At 49.7% G+C, this 21,469-nt stretch overlaps 1 protein-coding gene across 2 annotated transcripts; it reads left to right on the top strand.

Moving 5' to 3' along the window:
* Positions 1-21,429, top strand: tiam2a (TIAM Rac1 associated GEF 2a). 2 transcript variants are annotated; one of them, XM_031581007.2, is made up of 13 exons: positions 1-554; positions 11,672-11,860; positions 13,318-13,386; positions 13,961-14,086; positions 14,421-14,529; positions 16,073-16,252; positions 16,648-16,766; positions 17,544-17,652; positions 18,117-18,175; positions 18,321-18,417; positions 18,605-18,692; positions 18,789-18,931; positions 19,264-21,429. In XM_031581007.2, exons 2-13 carry the CDS (start codon positions 11,729-11,731, stop codon positions 19,956-19,958), a joined length of 1,926 nt encoding a protein of 641 aa, XP_031436867.1. In that variant the 5' UTR covers positions 1-554; positions 11,672-11,728; the 3' UTR covers positions 19,959-21,429. The 2 variants fall into 2 exon arrangements, with proteins under 2 accessions (XP_031436867.1, XP_031436866.1); XM_031581006.2 differs by lacking the exon at positions 1-554 and adding an exon at positions 3,462-5,033.
* Positions 21,430-21,469: the final 40 nt, after the last annotated feature.

Genomic DNA, 21,469 nt, shown 5'->3' with positions numbered 1-21,469 from the left:
GTGCATGCAGGTGCGAGGCTGTGCTGTGTGTGGCTTCCCCACGGTGGGTTTCCTCTGTTCAGGATTTATGACTGCAGGAGCGGCACACTGCGCCATTTTACATACCACACACAAGCCCATGCCACTGCATGGAGGTCACCTCAGAAACCACCCCTCAGTTGTACTTTTAACTACTCTGTCTTTTGATAAACTGCTCAAATGTTACTGGTGTTATGCAATGTTTTAACAAGTCACGGAGTGCAGTATTTCCCACCGCACCCAGAGAATTGCATATCTTCTCTCTGTTAGTAGCATGTTGAGCCAATTCTGCAGCTTAGTATGACTTTTATGACTATGAGTATCTGATAAAGAGCTGAGTGGGTGAGTCCTAAACCTAGCGTTGTGTGGCGGTCTTGTGAGCAGGGATTGGGAAGGATCTTGTGTAACACCAGCATCTCTCTTTCTTGTCAGACGTGTCCATAGGGCAGGACGCCCCCGGCGAGCACCTAGAACCCAGCGTGGAGAATGGTCTGCAGCATCGACGGCATAGCCACAAGCCAGTGCAGCACAGCAAGGTAAGAACCCCAGCTGGCTTCCTGTGTGAGCGTGAGCGTGAGCGTGAGCCATGGAGTCTTGTACACAGACTACCTGCCAGGAGACGTGGTGGTTGTGCCCACGGCTGGCAGCAAACATCACGGGCTTAATCTTTTTCAGCTGGCCTCCCCACCACACCACCATGGGAATTCAGTTCAAATGAGCTTGTGTTAATGTGTAATGTAAACAAGCTGTTGATTGTGTGGTAGTGAGCTGACCATGGATACAGAGTCATTATTAGGGCTCTGCCAGAGGCTTGGTCCCGTCTGGTTGCCATTTTATTCCCCATGGAACATGTCTGGCACTCATTTGTGTGAATAATCACCTAAAGTACCTGGGATATGTAGGAATTACAGGAAATTAGGGATTGTATTTACTAGTGGTCATAGAGGAGCTTCTTCTTTTGTTTGAACTGAGCTGCCCTGATAAGTGAACACAGTCCCGGGCACTTGGTCTTCTGAGTCTAGGTGCAGCGTGAAAGATAGGCTTGGGATTTTTCATTATCTCCGCTACATGCTTATTACCCTTCCCTCACCCCCTGAGGCCTCGCTGAGGCTGCTTATTACCCCCTCCGAGCGAGGGCACGGCGTCCTCCCAGAGCGCAAACACATGCCCGGGCACCACGCAGATCTCCCCTGCTCACTGGCATTCGTGGCACAGCTGTGGCCGCTACGCTGCCAAAAAATGGGCTGATGTTCCTGACGGTTGCCACATTGGAAAGCTGCGCTAGAGCTGTCCCCCTCTGTCCTTGCCCAGACAGACTGGCTGGCTCCAGTGCACTCGTATGCCTGTGATAGAAGGCCTGCTCCCCAGCGTAATAGAATTAGAAGCAAAAAGCAAGAGGGATAATTTTTGCAAGTGCACGCTGAAGACGACGCAAGTCTCTAGCGCTGGCCGGCGTCAGAGGAGCTTTCCTTTTTGCCTTTATAGTGTTAGCATGTTGTCTTTCTGAATCAACGAAAACAGTTTTTGGCAACACAGAAAAGGGGTTCTTGATTTGTGGACCCTTCTCCCTCACCTCTATGCATTGAGTCCTTCACAGTGAGTATGAGCTGGTCATCTGTGCCTTGTGATTGCCTTTATCTTTTTCTTAAGCCTCTCTCCAGCAGAGTTTGTATAGAGGCTGCTTTTGATGTGTAAATGGATTCATTAAAATAGCTGATTTATATTTGGGCGTCACATTGCAAAGTCCTTGTCACAGCTTTTAATGAGTAAATAATGCAAATTAAAATAAACTGAAGCTGTGGCTTTTTTTCTTGGTAAAATAAGTCCTTTGTTTCATCTACAAGTTAATTAGCAAATCTGTTAATGTGCAGAGCATTAATCAAATCTCCTTAAGAATGTTAATGTATCACATGCTTCATTTAGACAATATTAAAATTAAAATATTGACTGTGATGAACATGGACGATGCAGTTCATATCCCCTTTAGTTATTCATATACACATATATATATATTCAGTTCCTTGACGCAGTCTATACTTTAAATACGCAGGTATGCTATGGCAGTATGTAAAGTGAGCTTAATTTGCAGTGCGACAGCATGGACTCTTGCAGCGCGTAGCTTGCCTTTAAGGTTTCTGTGTCTTTGGTGGGCGTTTGATCTGTGAGGAGGTGGATTAGATGGAGCAGGCTTCTGTGCCATTCCCTCTGTTTGCCCAGTGACAAGCCCCCGAGTCCCTCTACACCACCCTCCATCACTCCTAGGCTCCCTCCTCAGTCTGTTAGCCTGCGTGGCTGTTTATCCAGCAGGATCCACTGCGGCTCGGCTCCATCAAAGGGTGTTGATATTCAGGAATGGTAGGCAGCAGGAGACACGTGCGGAGCCGATAATGATCACAGATGTTGCCGTTTTCAAGCCTCTGTGCGCTGCCTTGGAGCTCAAATGCAGAAAATAACAACATAAAGAACAATGAGCCCTAATAGATTAGATCTATCATCATAGGTGCGTGGCGCTATCTCTAACAGATATCTGGATGCCTGGTGGGGAAGGGACTTATTTCCAGCCTCTTGTCACAGCGTGTAATCACTTTTGTTCTGGAGAGTGACACGCTTTGATTTCCTGGTCTACTTCTTTCCAATTTGTTCCCATTACCCCGTTGAATAGGCGTATTCTGCACGCTGCTGAAAGCCATGAATAGTTAGTTCTGGCTGAGACCGTCTAATAGAGGTATTTTCCAAAGCCCGGCACAATGGGGCCAGAGGTTGGCAGAGTGGCGGGCATTTGCCGTGGCACTCCCCCCACCTCAAGGGGATGGCTCTCTCTCAGGAACCCTCTATGAGCCTGGTTCTCAAGGGGATGGCTCTCTCTCAGGAACCCTCTATGAGCCTGGTTCTCAAGGGGATGGCTCTCTCTCAGGAACCCTCTATGAGCCTGGTTCTCAAGGGGATGGCTCTCTCTCAGGAACCCTCTATGAGCCTGGTTCTCAAGGGGATGGCTCTCTCTCAGGAACCCTCTATGAGCCTGGTTCTCAAGGGGATGGCTCTCTCTCAGGAACCCTCTATGAGCCTGGTTCTCAAGGGGATGGCTCTCTCTCAGGAACCCTCTATGAGCCTGGTTCTCAAGGAGATGGGGCTCCCAATGAGGCGGGGGTTCATTCGTAATGCCAGCTATCTGTTAGCTAATCATCCGTGACCCACTCGGCATGGCATGAAAGGCTGAAACATTTCAAGGCTGCCAACATATGCCCGTTTTGGTATAGTGCATTAGAATATATTAAGATTGTTTTTAATTAAATAAAAAGTTAATGTGATCTTTTTCAGCATTTCATGATTTTTTTTATCATTGAGAGAGGAATGATTTTTAACAGCTAGCTAAATAGGGGACAAAATGTGTTGTTGTTGATGTTGCTGGCCGTTCTTTCTAGTGTCCACCCCCACCCCGCCCTTGATTAGAAGCCCCCCTGCAGCACCGGTGGAAGGCCTGTTTTCCCCCTGTCATAAACAGATGGGCGAGGAAATGATCCCTAACTAAGTGGACAGAAGAGTTTGCACTAATCTGGCCAAAAGCAGCCCAAAAAAGGCAGACATCCTAGTCTATCATCATAGTACACTAATTCCACTGCTCACAAATGAAGTATTTGGGCTAGTACTGTTTTACATAGCTTGTGTGATATTAGAGGATGAACTTGCCCTGTAAACTGATCGCATTTTATTTAGAACAATATTATATAAGAGAATTGTTACAGACTTATTGTTCAGCTTGCCAAACTTAACCGCTCTTTATAAATTCAAATGGGCTTTAGTTGTGTTCTCTGATTTCTGAGCCTGGCAAATACAGTATAATCTCAATTGCTTACACAAATGGTACCGTCATGGTTTCTTGTGTGTTGGGTTAAATGCTCAATCCTTTGGCAGCACAGCGTTTCTCATGGGTAACATCCTGTTGGCCAAGTGGTGGGAGCAGAGTAAGCTACTTTAATGCTTCCAAACCTTAACTAACTAATAGCCTTTAAAAGGATCTCCATGGGTAGGAGTAGCTACACATTTTCAAGGGCTGACATAGCAAGAGTCAAAGTGGACGGTGCAACTAGCTGCAGCTTTGATTCATTGATCTCAGCTTTTTCTGGAGCCTGCTAGTAGCACCATGCTAGTAGCATTTTACCAATAAAACAAGAAGGGCGCTCGGAGAGCACAGACCAAGGCCGAGGCCAAATGCCCCATCTCGCAAAGTTAACGAATGTGAAAGATTATTCAGGGATCCGCCCCGTGCCATAAAGTTTAATGGGTTCTTCCTTGGCCTATGCTACACCTTTCCACCATGTTTCAGGAAAATCTGGTGGCGAGTTTTTGCATAATCCCGACAAACAGACAGACAAACCTCACTGAAAACATGGCTGAGGGAAAAATGGATATCTTCCATATTTTTATGAATTGTTGTTATTAGTAATTATGACCAATAAACAAGAAAGAAGTTTTCAGAGGATTCTGAAACCTAATAAAATAACTATCCACAACACCCCTGCTTAGAACACGACGGGGTGGTGGGTGGGAAGTTGGTTGTCTAAGCCCGTCAGTCAACATATGGCCATGAGCCGGCTAATAAGATGGGCTTATGTTTGGGTGGCCGGGGCGTGTGCTCACTGGGGCTGGAGGAGGACGGACGGGGGAAGAGTGGCGAGAGAGAGCGCCAAACAAAGAGGAAAGAGTGGAGGCGGCAGCTCATCGAGACTGGGTCGGCACCGATGGCTGATAGGACCGGGCCGAACACCAGACCCTGCGTATACCTCTCCGTCCTCATCGAGCTCTTCATCCGCGAGCAATTGCCGGCCGAAGCGGTGTGCTCTCTGCTGGCCATGTGCTGGTTCTGGCCTGGGTGCGTGGGCGAGGACAAGGACATCTTCCTGGGCTCTGCCCTGCTCACTCTGTGCCGGCTACTCCGAGACAAGCTGGCCTGCCTGCTGCAGGACATGGCCGCCTGCATGGCCTGCGAGAAGGCGGCGGAGGCATCCACCCTCCTGGTAACACTCCTCATTGCTTGTGTAGTTTGGGTAATTCACTGCCGTGCTCCTTGAATAACATCAGTCTCGCTGTTAGATTGAGTTCAATATCAGTCAAGTAGCTAACGCTGCAATGCAATAGCGTTGTAAGGTGCTGTGCTGCAATGTTATTATATCGAGCTCAGCATTTATGTTGCTGGCGTTCTAATGCATCAGTGTTGTGTTGTGTGCTATAGAGTATGATCGTGCATGCTCTGGGGACTCCTTAGAATGGGTTTTAATAGGAGAGGGTTTCATTATTAAAACATGGGCTGCAAACTCCACAGAGACTGTGGCAACATAATATTTGTTTAAAATGAGCACCACGGCGTATAATGGGCAGAATTATTGAGGATCCGCTTGCCTCGCTGTTTGATTTATGTGCAAGTGTCTTTATTTATTGAGCTTTGAAAAGAAGATGGCAACATGGTACAATAGCCCTAACCTAGGGGATGAATCACGTCCTGTCAGGGCTTTACTACTGCATGACAGGATATTTCCCAGTGAGGAATGGGCAAGGGGCACTCAGGGGACACGCCATATTTTACCTGGGGCCTCTGGCTACAACCTATTTTTTGTGCGTTTTGAGACAACAGACCTCTAGTGTAGATTACTTTTCTAGTCTTTTCTTTTTTTTTCCATTTTGAGTTTTAGGGCATTTTCATCTGTGATGGACCAACTGTAGACAGCTGGCAGAGAGAGAGATGACACTGATGCCCGACCCGCTCTCTCTGCATGCCACCACCACCACCCTCAATTTCTTCATGGCGAATGATGTCAAGTACGAAGGGGAAAAAAACTGTCTGTATGGCATTGTTTAGGAATGTTTTTCTGAGGAGAGATGTGGATGGTGGTTATAGTACCTCGCTCATAGAAAATAGCAGACCAGGATAATCCATTTCAGTCTCGGCCGACACGTAGGAGCGCTAATCCCTGTGCCTCCTACACAGCCTCCTGTGACCCCAGTTATGTTGTTTTTCTCTCCATGTTAATTCAGTTACCTCGTGTGGTGTGAAAACAACAGCTCTCATATGCACAGAGGCACCATCAGGGCACAAAGCAAAAAAAGCACACTGGATTATTCGCTTCACGCACAGTCACAGTCACGACAGTCATGATGTGGCACAATACTGACAATTCATTGTGGTTGTTTGTCTCCTGCAGCTTTGTTTTGTCTGGATGCAGATTCACTGTTTGTAAATACGCTGAATTTCTCAGACGGTCTACAGTTTTGCAGAAACACAGTGACCGATGTCATTTTGACCTGCAGTGGCTTGATAAATGTTCAAAGATGAATAAATCTGCCACAAGTTGCCACAGCAGCAACTGTTTTGAATCCTCCCAGTATGTCCCTGATTGCTGGGGGCGGACACCTGGTTGCATTGATCTGATAGAGAGGAAGGTCGGGCTGGTGTCCCTGCATACACACGGCCTGGTGCTTGTGTCTGTGCACGTCCCTGTGAAGCATCCCTCAGTGGCCAGCAGGCTGGGGATCAGGTGACCTGGCTTTGGAATGAAAGAGGCTCTGTCTCTCATATCCAGTGACCTTCAGGAAGCTCTGTTTACCAACACCAACTGGGCACCAAATCCCTTCGTGACACAGCAGTCAGCGCCTCAGGTGGTGTTTACTTCATCTGAAAATTCTCAGCACATTTCAAAGGGAAAGGTCTGCCTGATATGGCGAGTGTGTCAAGCCTGTGCTGCCCCGCTTTCCTGAGAAGCGCACAAAGCTCCCGAATGTGAAGGGCTCAAGCTCATCACCGTGCCAAGCAAGCCTGCGGCAGTGAGAGGTTACTCTGGGCTGCTGTGCTCCGGCCCCCTGCATTTCCTTTTCTGTGTTTTTAATCCACAGTCAGTTGTGGTGAATCCCCCATTCAGCGCCCCCCTGTCACTCAGGCCTGGGCCTGTTCATGACAGCAAGGTGAGGCCAGCCAGAAGAGTCGTCATTGTATTGATGTATTGAAAGGGCCTGGGCCTTTGGCAGCGTGATAGTGGTGTCTGGCCTCTTCATTATGTGCTCTGGAAGCTGCGCTCGGTCACGCGAGGTAGGGGGAGGGGGAGGGGGAGGGGGAGGGGGTGGGGGTGGGGGTGGGGGTGGGTGGGGGTGGGGGTGGTGGCGGTGATGGTTTGTGTGTGTGTGTGTGTCCACCTCTCCAACCTCCCCTCACCACCCACCCCACCAACAGCGCAGGGGTGCTCTCAGTCCACGCTGATTGATATGCAGATTTTGGTGGGCAGCAGCAGTTTTGTCTTGTGCCTACGCGGACAGAACGGGCCCCTCCGAATCGATGCGTTAGATCCCATCAAAAGCCCCCGCAGCTCTGGAGGGACAGGCTCCACTCACGGCTGTCAGGAATCTGGAGGCCTGACACAGGAGGCTGGTCACTGACAAGCAGAGGGCAGCGAGAAGACTCAACATGAGGCAAACTGTGTGTGTGTGTGTGTGTGTGGGTCTGTGTGTGTGTGAGAGAGATAGATAGATAGAGAGAGAGAGGGAGAGAGAGAGAGAGAGAGGCAGAGAGGGATAGAGAGAGAGAGAGAGGCAGAGAGGGATAGAGAGAGAGCGAGTGAGGGAAAAGGACCAGCTGGACGAGTGTAGCCCCAGCTTTACCACCACCATGCCAGCCTCACGGTCAGGTCGGCTCCGCAGGAAGGGCTGCTCCCTGGCCCGCCGCACCCAGCGCCAGGCCACCGCAGCGTGGAGGCTCCTCTATCGGCTGCTCTTCATGGTAAGTGCACCCGCCGGCTGGAGGCCCCCAGCGGGGCCGCTGGGGTGTCGGATCCCAAACAGACGAGGGCAGAGGGTCAAGGGCCAGGGCTCTGGAGCCACCGGGGACCAGGCTGGTGATTGAAGGGGCAGAGGCGTGAAGTTTTTCTGTGCGGCACACAGAGTTGAGGCTGCTCGAGAAAGGGTATGGAGCGGAGCTTTGACAGCCACAGAGCATCATTTCTGGAGCTGTCAAGAGCAAGCCAGCGGAGGAGGAGGAGGAGGAGGAGGAAGAGGAGGGCGACGGCGATGAGGGGGAGGGCTGAACCGAGACCTGTCAGCGTCGCTTGTAATTTTCTTTCTTTTTCTCCCCCATCCTACCCTCCCTCTGACTCCCTCCACAGGCTCCCCATCCCCGTCTCATAATGAGATAACTGGGTCATCCGTCACGTGTCACGCATGGTGGCTTCGGTGTGTACCAGTGACTTTGTTCAGCTCTTGTTGTTTGAAACTCTTCGATCCGGCTTGTCAGAGTTTGTACGGATGGGTTGATGGGTTGCGGCAGTAAACAAAGCATTGGCTAGTCCAGGTGTTTGTGTTAGCCGCAGTGATAGGCAGAGTCGACCTGCAGAGTTCTCCTCAGCCCCCCGGTGACTGCAGCAAAAGCAAACCGCAGGCAGGCGCTCGGCACAATTACTGCTATCAGTGAGAGAAGAGAGACGGGAGACATGGGCTCTCCTCTCCTCCCCTCTCCTCCCCTCCCGTCTCCTCTCCTCTCCTCTCTTCTCCACACCTCTCCTCTCCTCTCCGCTCTCCTCCTCTCCTCTCCTCTCCTATCCTCTCCTCTCCTCCCCTCTCCTCTCCTCTCCTCTCCTTTCCTCCCCTCCATCGATTAGTGTCTCTACTAGCTAATGCTTGCAGGATTGGATTATGGGACATACACATGGTGTTTGTGCGCGCATGTGTACATGTGTCCCTGTGAATGTGGACACGTCACTGAATACATGTTCACTGAAGACATACATGCTCTATGCATGTGTGTACCGATGTGTGTGCACATTTGAGTGTGTTCCATTGTGTCACTGCCTCGCTGTGGGTATTTTGGTATATGTATGTATGTGAGCACGGTGCCATTTAACAGCGTGGCTTGCACGGCGCTTTAGCGATAGCAAGGACACATGTGCGTGAAGCGCTGGCCTCCCAACAGACTGCAGAGTATGTTTCATGTCCAGAACATTAGTGCATGTGGAACGTATGCATTCCTAATGTGACAGCCAGGGTACCCCGGAGTCTCTGCAGACTACACAGGGCCTATTGGATCAATCTTTGCGTACACCTTGCCATATATAAATAGAACTGACTTAATTGTATTAATTGACAATGTATTCTTACAGAGATCAGGGAGTTCTCCATTTTGCAATTTCCACTGTTCACTGCTTTAACGAAGAATTAATGAGTCATCCAGGCTGTTGTGCTACAATGTTTGCAAGTGTCATGGTCGAGTCTAAAATAATTTGGGTATTCATTTCATTTAAGTTTCTTTCACTGATCAAGTCTTAGTGCCTGTATTCCAATATGAGTATATAGTCACTATTAATTACTATTCTAATTACTATTAAAACCTGACAGCGCTGCAAAACGAATTTTAATTCCAGCCTTTGTACTGTTAAAGGAACACTATGCAAAAATGTGACACTTTTTGAGGTACGGTTTTATAGGGAGATAGTTTTGGTACCATCCTCAAATTCATTTTGATAGCATATGGTCATGTGAAGGACAGATAAACACCTGTGTCTTTCCCACTAGCCATCCAGGATATGCCCTATGTAGTTCTGTGTTCCGGGCTGGAACACCCTGCAAAAAATGAAAGAAAAGCTTCCACAGCATGACATTGCCAGCTATATTGCCAAAATACAAGTTAGTGTGCTGGCAAGCTTCAGTGTCAACTGGGCTGTTGGTGGTGTTGGAGTTTTTGCATACCTTTTAGGTAGTTAGCTTGCTAGGTACAGGATTTAGGGTGGTCTTTTAGCAGGAATGGAATATAGTATTTATAATTATGTTTTCATTAGTGTTTAATTACTTGTAACTACGAATCGTTGTGTTTGCGTTAGCTTAGAATGAACCCTTCGCATCTACCTAGGGAACAGGTCCTCCTTCACAGAGTCCGCCATGTTGCACCGTCATGTTTCTACAGTAGCCCAGAATGGACAAACCAAAACACTGGCACTAGAGAGGGCCTTTTGTGTTTTAATGGCACCTGATGGCTACCGTAGCTTCTCATACACGCTTGGAAAGGGAGTATTCAACTGGTTGCAATCTGCTGTCTCACCGCTAGATGTCACTAAATCCTACATACTGTACCTTTCAATATATCTTGAAGTCAACCTGTCAATCACTTCCCATATAGCTGGCTTTTATAGCTACATTGACAGTTCGGTTACGGCAGTAATAGACTTACACATTTAGCAATACCTGCAGGAGAAAGAATGATTAATACTGTTAGCCTACTTGTATCACCGTTAGTTTCTCGTGGTGTCGCAAATTACAAATATTCTGCGTATGCCACCTTGAGACCACGTGCAGAGGTACGCATGTTTTCTTGAATACTGTTTTATGCATAGCAAAGGGTTCAGCACAATGTATTGCGTTGATGCACATGGCCTCAGCTGTAACAGTGGTGGTCTTTTCCTGAACAGGACCATCCCACTGTGCAGGCTCCTTCCCTGGGTGTCCACACCGGGAGGTGGACTTGTATGGGCAGCTCTGTTCCACTTTCACTGATTAGCTTTGAAGCTTCCTCTGCCCGTCTCTGAGGACTCACCGTAATTAGCAGCCCTAGTCTCTGAAGGCGGCTGTGGGCTGGGCGTGAGACCACCACTCTCCTTGAGCACTCCGGTGCACTTTGTGTTCCCACGTGAGCCCGCGTCTGCGTGGAGCACAGTCCTCCTCCTCCTCCTCAGGACCGCAGCATGCGCCTCCTTTTAGTAGGGGAGTATGTTGTGTGTGTGTGAGCGAGACAGAGAGAGAAAGAGAAAGAAAGAGAAAGAAGTGCTTTATGATTTGATGTTTAAGTGTCTAAGTAGATAACAGCCATGCGAGTATGGTTAATGGCAGTGAGGACACACACACACACACGTACTCTAGTCTCAGGGACTATTCTCCTTCGAATGGTGAAGGCAGGTTGTGCTGCTTTTAGTCCTCAGCTAAGGACACTGCTTTTAGAGGAGAGAGAGATAGAAAGAGAGAGGAGAGAGAGAGAGAGAGAGAGAGAGAGAGAGAGAGAGAGGCCTCCTGATGGGCTGGCTGTCAGCAGGGCTCACCCCGTCTCATTGTCATGCAGAGGAGAAATCTTGCACTGTCCTCTCTCTCTCTCTCTCTCTCTCTCTCTCTCTCTCTCTCTCTCTCTCTCTCTTTCTCTTTTTCTTTTTCTCTCTGCACTTCCATTCTCTTATTCTTTTTCTCCTCTCTCTCCTGTTCAGCTCTGCCCATCTTACGCCATGTACATAATGAACACTTTCTCTCTAAAAATACACTTGCAAAGGGGGTGAAAAGCCACCAAAGGCAGCATTTGAAAATATTGCTTTTTTCTTCTTTAGATGTGCAGCTGTGCTTGTTGAAACGCCCCCCTACCCACCTTACCCACTCAGTGGTGAACTTTTCAATGGTGTGCCTTAGTGAATACATTTTCAACCTCTCCTGCTCAAAGACCCGTGTTCAAAATCATTCCTGGTAACTCAACAACATTCTGTCATGAAATGGACGTTTCAACTGGTCTCTCTCTCCCCCTCTCTCTCTCCCTCTCTCTCCTTCTCTCTCTCTCCCTCTCTCCCTCTCTTTCTCCCTCTCTCTCCTTCTCTCTCTCACTCTCTCCCTCTCTCTCTCTCTCTCTCTCTCTCTCTCTCTCTCTCTGCAGAGTGTGGAGACGGTGTGCACGCTGTACCACTCCTTCCAGGAGGGCTCCGGGGGTCTGATGGAGAGCCAGAAGGAAGCAGCAGGCCCCGATCCCACCCCGCTGAGGCCCTGCCCTCGCCACATGTCCGCCACAGAGAGGCTGCGCAAGGTCATCCAGGAGCTGGTGGACACGGAGAAGTCCTACGTCAAGGTGTGGGCGCACTCTTAATTGGATCAGATCAAAAGAGCTGCTTCACTCCGGCCTCATCTGTGTGAGCTCTCTTTTCACATGGCACTCATTAGAATGGACCCAAACAGAGAGGAAACAACATGACAGCCATTACCATCCACCAGTGCAAACTCTCCCCACTACTATGAATAGGCTGATCCATCTTTGCTGCATTAAGAAAGCAAGTTGTGAAAGCTGCTTGCCACAGCTTTAGCAGTGATCTACTGTGTGGACTATTCCTCACGTTCAGATTTATGACGCTGAAGCAGTAGCCGGCTGTCTGCACGGGACATTGAGCGGCCATCATCTACTCACTCCCACATTCATGTCCATTTATTCAGCTGGATCCCAACGCCACTGGAGTGAGGATACACACTGAATGGAGCCTTTGTATGTTAGACCTTAGGGGTACTTGCGGCAGACGAGCTGGGTAGATGGATAGATTCTGTATTGATCGCCTTGAGGCCAACTGATTAATTAGCTCCTCCGCCCAATGAAAAGCGAGCACCGTTTCCTCAGACAGTGAGGCATTCCTCTGCGCTGAATAATCGAAAAAACCTTGAGAGGTTAAACGGGGAGGGTGAGTAAAAAATGGTGCGGTTTCACCTGGATCATTTCTTAAAAGCCTTGGCAGCGTTCATGTTTCAGCAGACCCCCCTTGAGAAGCTTAAAGAGTGTCTGTGATGATCCCCCCCCCCCCCCTCACACACACCCCTCCTGTTTAAAGTGCATCAGGGGAAGTGGGTGATCATGCTGCTGCTTGGTGATTTGTGTGAGGTTGGGGAAGGAGAGGGGGGGGGGCACTGCCTTCCTAGTGTCCTTTGCCGGAGAGGGAGCCATTTGTCTGGGATGTGCTGCGTTCGCGAGCTGGTGACTCCCCATAAATCAGGCTAATGAGAATATCCACGCTGACGCCCTGACAGGTCGCCAGTGCATTAAAACGGGTGGAGCAGGCAAAACAGGGCAGCAATCTCCGTGTGCGTGAGTGTGTGTGTGTGTGTGTGTGTGTGCATGTATTTGTGTGTGAGTGTGTGTGTATATGTGGTTGTGGGAATGTGTTTGTAGAAATAGGCTTGTGCGTGGGGGATGGATTCTGTTAAGAAGCTGTGTGGTCTTGCAGATGGAGGGTGTTTTGTGCACTGCAATGAAATAAAGCTCTTTAGGCTCATTAGCGTGAGCAATAGCATCTTAGGATCAGATGTGTGCGAGAATCTCATAACACGGCTCTGAACAAAACTCTACTGTGTCCCCAAGTGTCTGACAGCACTGTGCTTCTGGGGTTGTGGGTAACTCCTGAGGATCAGTTTGTTTTTCAAAAACCCTCCGACGTGTCAGACAGGCGCTGGGGGGAGGGGAGGCGCACCGCGGAGATGTCAGGAGAACATGTCAGTGTTGCTGTTTTGACTCTTACCTTTACTTCTCTCTTCTCGCCTCCTCAGGATCTGACCTGTCTGTTTGAGATCTACCTGAAGCCGCTACAAAAGGAGACCTTCCTCACGCAAGATGAGGTAACACTGCCTGAAACTGACACATCACGTGCTAATGCTAATAACAAACCCAAATATCAACTGACTCTGGAACAGCTCAGGATCTGATATGGATTTGATCTGTTGCTGAGCTTGAGAGGGGGGGGGGGGGGGGGGGGGGGTGGTAGCTGGCCTCAGTGTCTGTAATACCCAGCAAAAGGATTTCTGTCTCATTAGTTAGCTAATGTTTTAGTTAGCACGTGCTTGCACACTCTTCTGGCTGAGCTGCCTGCAGTCACCTGTGCTAATGACCAGCGTATTAGCCCAGCAGTTCCCACGAAGTCGCCCTGGTGACCTGGTGATGACCTCGACACCGCTCAGAGTCTCCCTGAGGAGAGATCAGTCGATGCACACTAAGCCCAGAGCCAAATTAAAGCGCCATCAAGACATGACTTAGCATGCCATGAACACACTGCAGCAGTGTCTCAGCAAATTCATCTGACGAAATATTAAAGCTTTAGAGGCTGTGACCTTTTAATGGTGTGGTGTATTAAGAAGCACTTCTGTGTGTATGGCTCCCTAATGCTGTCTCGATGTGGCTTCCTGTCTCGTTCAGATGGAGAGCCTCTTTGGTAGTTTGCCCGAGATGCTGGACTTCCAGAGGGTGTTCCTGCAGACCCTCGAGGAGCGGATCGCATCCTCCCCGGACTTCAGCACCCTGGAGACCCCCATGCAATTCAAGGTACCCCACCCCGTCTCTCCTTGTCACGTCTGCGGCAAGTCAACAAGCTCAGCGAAGTCATCCTCCAACATAAACTTGCCTCTCAATGAGTGTCCAATAAAGCAAAATGAAATATTGATGATCTGTCATGCCGGCGTGCTCCACTGAGTCACCGTGAGGTGCGGCTGTATTGATTTAAACAGGCTTAAGTGGAACAGCGGCTCCGTTGATAAGAGCACTACAGCATGTAGAGAAGTGAACAACACAACACAGAGCAGCAGGAAGCAGACACCAACATGACTGCGCGAGTAGTCCCTCTGACGCTGAGCTTCTCTGGGTGTGTTTGTCTCTGCAGAAGCTGCTCTTCTCCCTGGGCGGGTCTTTCCTGTACTACGCAGACCACTTCAAGCTCTACAGCGGCTTCTGTGCCAATCACATCAAGGTTCAGAAGGTCCTGGAACGAGGTAGCCACTGCAAGAGCACACACATCTCTCCATCTTCATCATCATCGCTCTCTCTCCCTCTCTCTCTCTCTCTCTCCCCCTCCCTCTCTCTTAGCCACTCTCCCTTTTTAAATCCCATTGCACCCTCCTTGCATCACTGTCTGTGCTTTTAAGCTAATGAGATTATTGTTGGCATCTCCCCCCCCTACCCCCTCCCCCTCGGTTATGAATGAATAACGTGGTCCACTTCGCTAACTTCGTCTAGGCCCTTAGGTGAGGGAAAAGTGCATCGCTACAAATCGGAGTTGAGGACATGCTAATTCGGTAGGAGACTTGGAAGAGGATGGTAGTCCACCTTCTCCTGCACTTCTGGTATCTAGTGCTGATGGGTGAGCCGGCCTTCCTCTGTCGGTTCCTTAAGAGGGGCTGTTTGCCTGGTTTATAACGAGGAGAGGGTTGTAAAAAGCTTACAGTGTGGGCTAATCATTATGAGACTCTCAGTATATGACGGAATATAAATGTTGAACTTAATTTATGCCTCCAGCATTGGCCTGCTTTCCCGTCTTGGGCAGGCTGCCCGGTCTAGAATGAATGGGAGCGATGGGGTGGCCTCAATTGCGACGTAAGGGGAAAATTGTACCCCAGCGTCTCTTTAATTCCTCCCATTACAAGGTCCGAGCTGCATTTCTAGAGGCAGGTACCAGAATTACATTTTAATGACCGACGGGGGGAAAAAAAGACCTGGCAAGGAGCTCCAGTCGTTTCGAGAAGGACATGGGTGCGCGCGCGTGTGTGTGTGTGTGTGTGTGTGTGTGTGTGTGTGTGTGTGTGTGTGTATGTGTGTGTGTGTGTGAGAGAGACAGACAGACATAGAGAGAGAGAAGTGGAGGGAGAGAGAGAGACAGTTCTGCTGGGAAAGAAGAGGTCTGGGGGGGGCAGGGCAATGTGTGGGTGTGTGTCAGCAGCCCCCATAATTACACATTCTCACACCGCTTTGTGGCGCTGAAGTCTCCTTTTGTCACTGCAGTGGAAGGGTTTTATGGACACTGAATGTGTTTACTTGCTAATTGCCTGCCAATTACTTGTCAGTATTGCGTGAAGTGTCAATGGTTGACAGTTTGTGGGATTTGAGTGCCTCAATTATTGCTCTAATGGCTCCTGTTGATTTCCATGTGAATCTAAACGTCTCAGACATGGATGGAGCTGGATTTGCCTTGGACATCACTTAACTGATTACCATTCATTGTCTCCGTGTCCAGCTGACACGTCTGTCAATGGCCACCGCCGACAAATTGCTTACCTGCAGCTGCTTAGTGTGGTGTGTTATGCGGTGGTTCCATTTTGCTGCAGTGGTTATAAAAAAAAAAAAAGATGCTGAGTGGCCTCTACTGCCCCCTTGTGGACATGTATCAGTGCAGGTCCTTGGTACCTGCCAGCCCTCCCCCCCCCCCTCCCCCTCCCCCCTCCGACATGCAGTCCCCAGCACTGTCCACTGAGAATGGCCATCTGTGTATACTATCTGTGAAAGTGTGAACTGAGTGTCGTGTCGTCTTATCTTCCCCAGCAAAAACGGACCAGGCCTTCAAGGAGTTCCTGGACGCGAGGAACCCGACCAAGCAGCACTCCTCCACGCTGGAGTCCTACCTGATCAAGCCGGTGCAGAGGGTGCTCAAGTACCCACTGCTGCTGCGAGAGCTGGTGTCTCTGACCGACGCAGAGAGTGAGGAGCACTACCACCTGACAGGTGTGTGCACACACACGCACACACACACACACATACACACACACACACCCTTCACATATCTATTTGTATCTACGTACAAGGCAGCTGCAAATTACCTCGTTGGCATTTAGTCATAGCACAAGTTAGCAACTGTGAGTCTTAATATAAAAACGTTAAGGAGCTTTTTTTTTATACAAACAAACCAACCAAATGTAATGTTGAATGCTGAATTTCAAATGTGTAACAGAAGCCTGTGTTGAAAGCGGTGAAAAATGAAGAGTAGGGAGGCCACCATCCCTAATGATTTGATGTTGTGTACAAGCTCAGCTATACGCATCAGGCGTGATCATCCTGTAACCTGCTAGTCCCTCAGAGTGACATGGCCTCTTCCATGTGTTCTTCCTGTGTGTCCACAGAGGCCCTGAAGGCCATGGAGAAGGTGGCCAGTCACATCAACGACATGCAGAAGATCTATGAGGACTACGGCACCGTGTTTGACCAGCTGGTGGCGGAGCAGAGCACTGCAGACAAAGAGGTGACCCCCCCCCCCCCCCCCCCCCATTACCCCCTCAGTCTGACACACACACACACACCACACACCACACACCACACACCACGCACACACACACACACACACACACACACACACACACACACACACACACACACTCTGATGGCAACAGACCTGTTATCTCTTTCAAACTTGGATGGGCAGTCGTATCCTCAAAGGGCAACAGTGACAGAAGGGCTTCTTTTCAGCCAAGCAAGAGCACACCTGACACAACACATCAATCACACAGAGACCAGAATTAGCTAAGTAAATGAGCATGCTAATTAGAGATGTTGCTAACAATGTCAGACATGGACCCTGTAGGAGGTACTCATTCATTCCCTCCAGTGTGTTGTGCAGGGGTGTCCTTCTGTTTCCTGGCTAATACAGCCTCCTGTTCACATTCTCCTTTCTGCTTTGAAAACTCCCACATTTCCACTTGTTTTGAATAGATGTTTTTGCGTTCGCTATCATTATGAAAAGCCAGCTGTCTTTAGTAGAATTATCATGTTCTATTTTATATTGCCCACACTGCCTTTTTTTTAAACTGTTATCATGTTATAAAACACAGATAAGTCAAAATGTCAAATAGTGTTTTGGAGGCATTTGGGGCTTTGATGACTTTCTGACCATGTGTGTGTGGTATTACAAACAGACACGCCATTAACCAGCCGCGATCAGATCTGTAGTCATGAGATGGGACTGGACTAACCCTGGCCTGTTTTCTCTCTCTCTCTCTCTCTCTCTCTCTCTCTATCTCAGGTCACAGAGATCTCCATGGGAGAGTTCCTTATGCATGCCTCTGTCATCTGGCTCAACCCATTGCCCTCGCTGGGCCGCATGAGGAAGGACCCGGAGCTCACCATCTTTGGTGAGTGATGCACTCAGGCTGCACGGGGAACGGTGCCATTCTGTGCCTCATCTGTTCCCAGCACGCTTCACCAGTTCCACCCGCACTGCCAGTATCCCAGGGTACCACGTCAGATACCATATGCCACACACAAACACACTCACAATATCAGACCACACTAGAATGGACCAAGATATCCATTCCAACAACCATTCCCATGGGATGAAATGGATGGAAATTGAGCTCAAGCACATTGCTACCTGCAGTTCCATAATGGCATTCCATAATGGGTTTTAGTTGGGCACTTTGATTCCGTTTTTTAAACAAGAGGAAAAATGAGATGATTTGGGAAAGGCATTGGCAGAGTCTTGACAGAGATGTGAGGGAGTCCCATCTTAAATGTGGAGCGCGCCCTATCAGAGGGCCAGACACTGGCCACACTGCCTGGTGCACATTCACAGGAACTCTCTCTTCTCTCTCATCAGTGTTCAAGAAAGCGGTCATCCTCGTCTACCGGGAGAACAACAAGCTGAAGAAAAAGATGGTGAGACTTCCTACCTCCCCGAGGAAAATCTCGTCTCATGTACCTAATTAGTGCTCTTTTATCAAAACACGAAATTCTTCCCTCACCCACCTTGTTGTTTTTCGTGTGTGTGTGTGTGTGTGTGTGTGTGTGTGTGTGTGTGCAGAGTGGCCCGCGCTTGTCCCATGGAGACACGGACCCGTTTAAGTTCCGCTGGCTCATCCCACGGTCCTCCCTGCAGGTGCGCCTGGGGAACTCAGCTGGTGAGCCTCCTCTCATCTGTTCACCACAGCTGTGGCGTAGCATGCACAGACAGCTGTGCGTAGAGTTGACACCAAAAGAAGACGAGGGCAGGACAGATTGTGCATAGAGATTGAATTCCATTATGTCTGTGTGCATGTGAGTGGAGCTCTTCGTCATGTTAATATGAATCCCCTTTTTCTGGCCCAGGCTCGGAAACCAACTGTATCTGGGAGCTGATCCACACCAAGTCAGAGATTGAGGGGAGGCCGGAGACGGTGTTTCAGCTGTGCAGCAGGTGTGTGGACTGTGTCTGTGTGTCGGGGGGGGGGATTAAGAGAGTCTTTCATACGTTGGGCCAGTACTAATGAGAACACCATCTCTCTTCAAACAGCATCCCAGAAAACAAAGTCAACATAATCAAAGTGATCCGCTCGGTTCTGAGGCGGAACATGCGCAGCGAACTGCCGGGAGAGCGGGCCTGCAAGGACCGTGTGGTCCCGATGCGCACGACCCATCCCTCCTCCGCAAGGCTAGGTCAGTTTACCTCACAGGAACAACTCACACAGAGGACCATCCATTAGGGAAGAAACTGCAGTAGCATAGTTTGATAAATTGGGAGGATATTGTTGTTTATGATAATGCTCCGTAGTGGGGAATGGAAGGAGCTCCGTCTCTGGGGCATGTGACCTTTATACTCTCTGATGAACTGTTTGAGCCCGCTGCTTGTGTACGCAATCATCTCAGTGGGGATAATTGGCTGTGATTGTAGCATATCAACCAGATGGTACCCTCACTGAATGCTGGGAACCTGACAGACTTGTGTGTTTCTGTGTGTGTGTGTGTGTGTGTGTGTGTGTGTGCTGCAGGTACCACCAGGGCCTCTTGGCTTTGCAGACTGGACCCCCCTTCCCCCGCCGCTCCCCACACTGATGCGTCGTGTCGGCTGCTGGCTGACTCCGACGAGGCCAGCCTGAGCAGCGGAGCCCCCAGTGACAGCCTCCCCCCCAGGCCCAACCTCTCGCCCCCCTCCCCGTCCTCCGTCGCCACCTCCTCCTCCGTGCCCCGTGGAGGCGCGTCCGAGCCGCTCAAGGAGTCTGACATCCTGAGCGACGAAGACGAGGAGTTCACCGAGCACCTCCAGGGCCGCAGCGAGTCGCCGCCCAGCGCCATCGAGGCCCAGTTCCAGCGGCTGCGTCTGTCGGAGGAGCAGGCGGCGAGCCGGGCGCAGGCCCCACGCGTGCTGCCCGAGGGCGGGGAGGTGGACACCCCCGAGAGACGGCCGCCTCGCGAGCCCGGTCTCCAGCGCGCCCACTTCTGCCCCATCAAGAGGAAGAGCTCGGGCGGGGGCAGCCTGCGGCGCAGCCAGGGGGCGCTGCTGAGCATGCGTGAGCACAGTCGCTCGCTGGACAGCCAGACGGAGGCGGCGGGGGCGGCCGCGGACCTGAACGCCCTGCTCGAGCGGGAGTTCAGCGTGCACAGCCTCACCTCCGTCGTCAACGAGGACTGCTTCTACGAGGCAGCCGAGAGCGGGGACAGCAGCGCGGCCAACGGCAGCTCCTAGCGCCCGCGACGCAACCGACACACACGAGACGCCCAGACCAAAGTTAGAAGACGTGGCATGAAACAACCTTAGTGACTGGCCACTATAGAAGAAGCCTTTCCACTGCAGTGTAGAGGAGAGACGGTGAAATTGAACAACACCATGGTGAAATGAAGGAAGTGTCTCCTGCCTTCCCAGAGGGCCAGGAGTAACTCAGCTGCCCTTTTTCTGCTGCCTTTCATCAGTATCAAGTTGAAGGTGGGGTGGGAGAAAAACACTTGAGCCAATAAAAAGCCAGGAGTCCACCACAGTCCTGTGAGACTGGTGATTGGCTCTCTCACCCCTGGCCTGGAGCTTGTGTTCCCCCTGAGGGGGTCCTCTGGTGTCTGTTTCTGTGTCTGTGCCTCAGCTCTTTACTCTCTGCTTGGGCTCAGTGTATAGTCCAGTTGTGGCGGGGATCGCTCCCCTCGTTTTGCCATCTGATGAATTACATGCTGCCCTCGTCATGGCAACAGGTCTCGCCTGTGAGCCACATCAGGTAACTTTCGCTGACTAATCTCGGCCTCAGCAACCATCTGAGCACTGATGCACAGCAAAAGCCAGACACAGACACATGCACAGCCGCACACACAGACACGGACACGGACCCAGGGGAGCTGTGTGTCTGACTGAGCTGTTCTTGACCTCAGTCCCAATGGGACCAAGAGTCAGGCTGAAACTACCGAAAGAAAAATCTTTTTTTTTTTCAGACTATCTGCCTTGCTGTAATTTGTGCACTGCATACACAATTTGCCTAAATTTTAAGCATTGCTTTTATTTTTTATTTGTACATTCTTGGAATTGTTGGATTTTATAAAACACCTTTTTCTCTCTTTTTTAATTTATTGATAGTTTTTTTTATTTTTTATATAGGAAAGCAAACTTTGGGCTATGGCTTGAATTCTTGAGATCCAAATGCTAAGGGGAGATGGAGCAATCATGAGTCTTGCATTCTAATGTAATCCCACTCGATTAGTATGGTGTTCATGATCCCCCTGCGTTTGTAGCTACCAGTGTACAGGGTGGTAAGTGTCGAATGGAATCAGCCCGATTGAATTGAAATAATGTGTTGACTTGGCAAGTTGCCAGAGGGGTGAAAAAGCTAAAGTCGTCAAAAGGCGCTCCTGCTAAGATTGTTCCTTTTTTAATGTCCAGATATGAGCATACTATTTTCTCTGTACTGTAACTTACTTTGAATTTTATATTCACAGTTCTTTGCAAATGAAGACAGTGTAACTTGTAATAAACAGTGTCTGACATGACGGTAGTGTGGTGATATTTTCCTTTCTAAATGGCTACTGAGGTCCAGTGAATTGAAACATGCTGGTGACAATAATGCAGCTGGACATGTTCACCAACAAACCTTTCTTTTGATGCTAGCAAACCAATGAATGTGAAAACGAACTCTCTTTCCATTATTCCTAAATAAAGACTATTTTAAGATTGGACCCACCATGAGGAGTCGCTTCCAGAGTTTTTTGTGTCCCGTGCGA

This window comes from Clupea harengus, chromosome 14, assembly GCF_900700415.2.
Source record: "Clupea harengus chromosome 14, Ch_v2.0.2, whole genome shotgun sequence".
Taxonomy (NCBI): Eukaryota; Metazoa; Chordata; class Actinopteri; order Clupeiformes; family Clupeidae; genus Clupea; species Clupea harengus.
The sequence above is the reverse complement of the archived record's forward strand: the minus strand, read 5'-3'. Positions and strand labels throughout refer to the sequence as shown.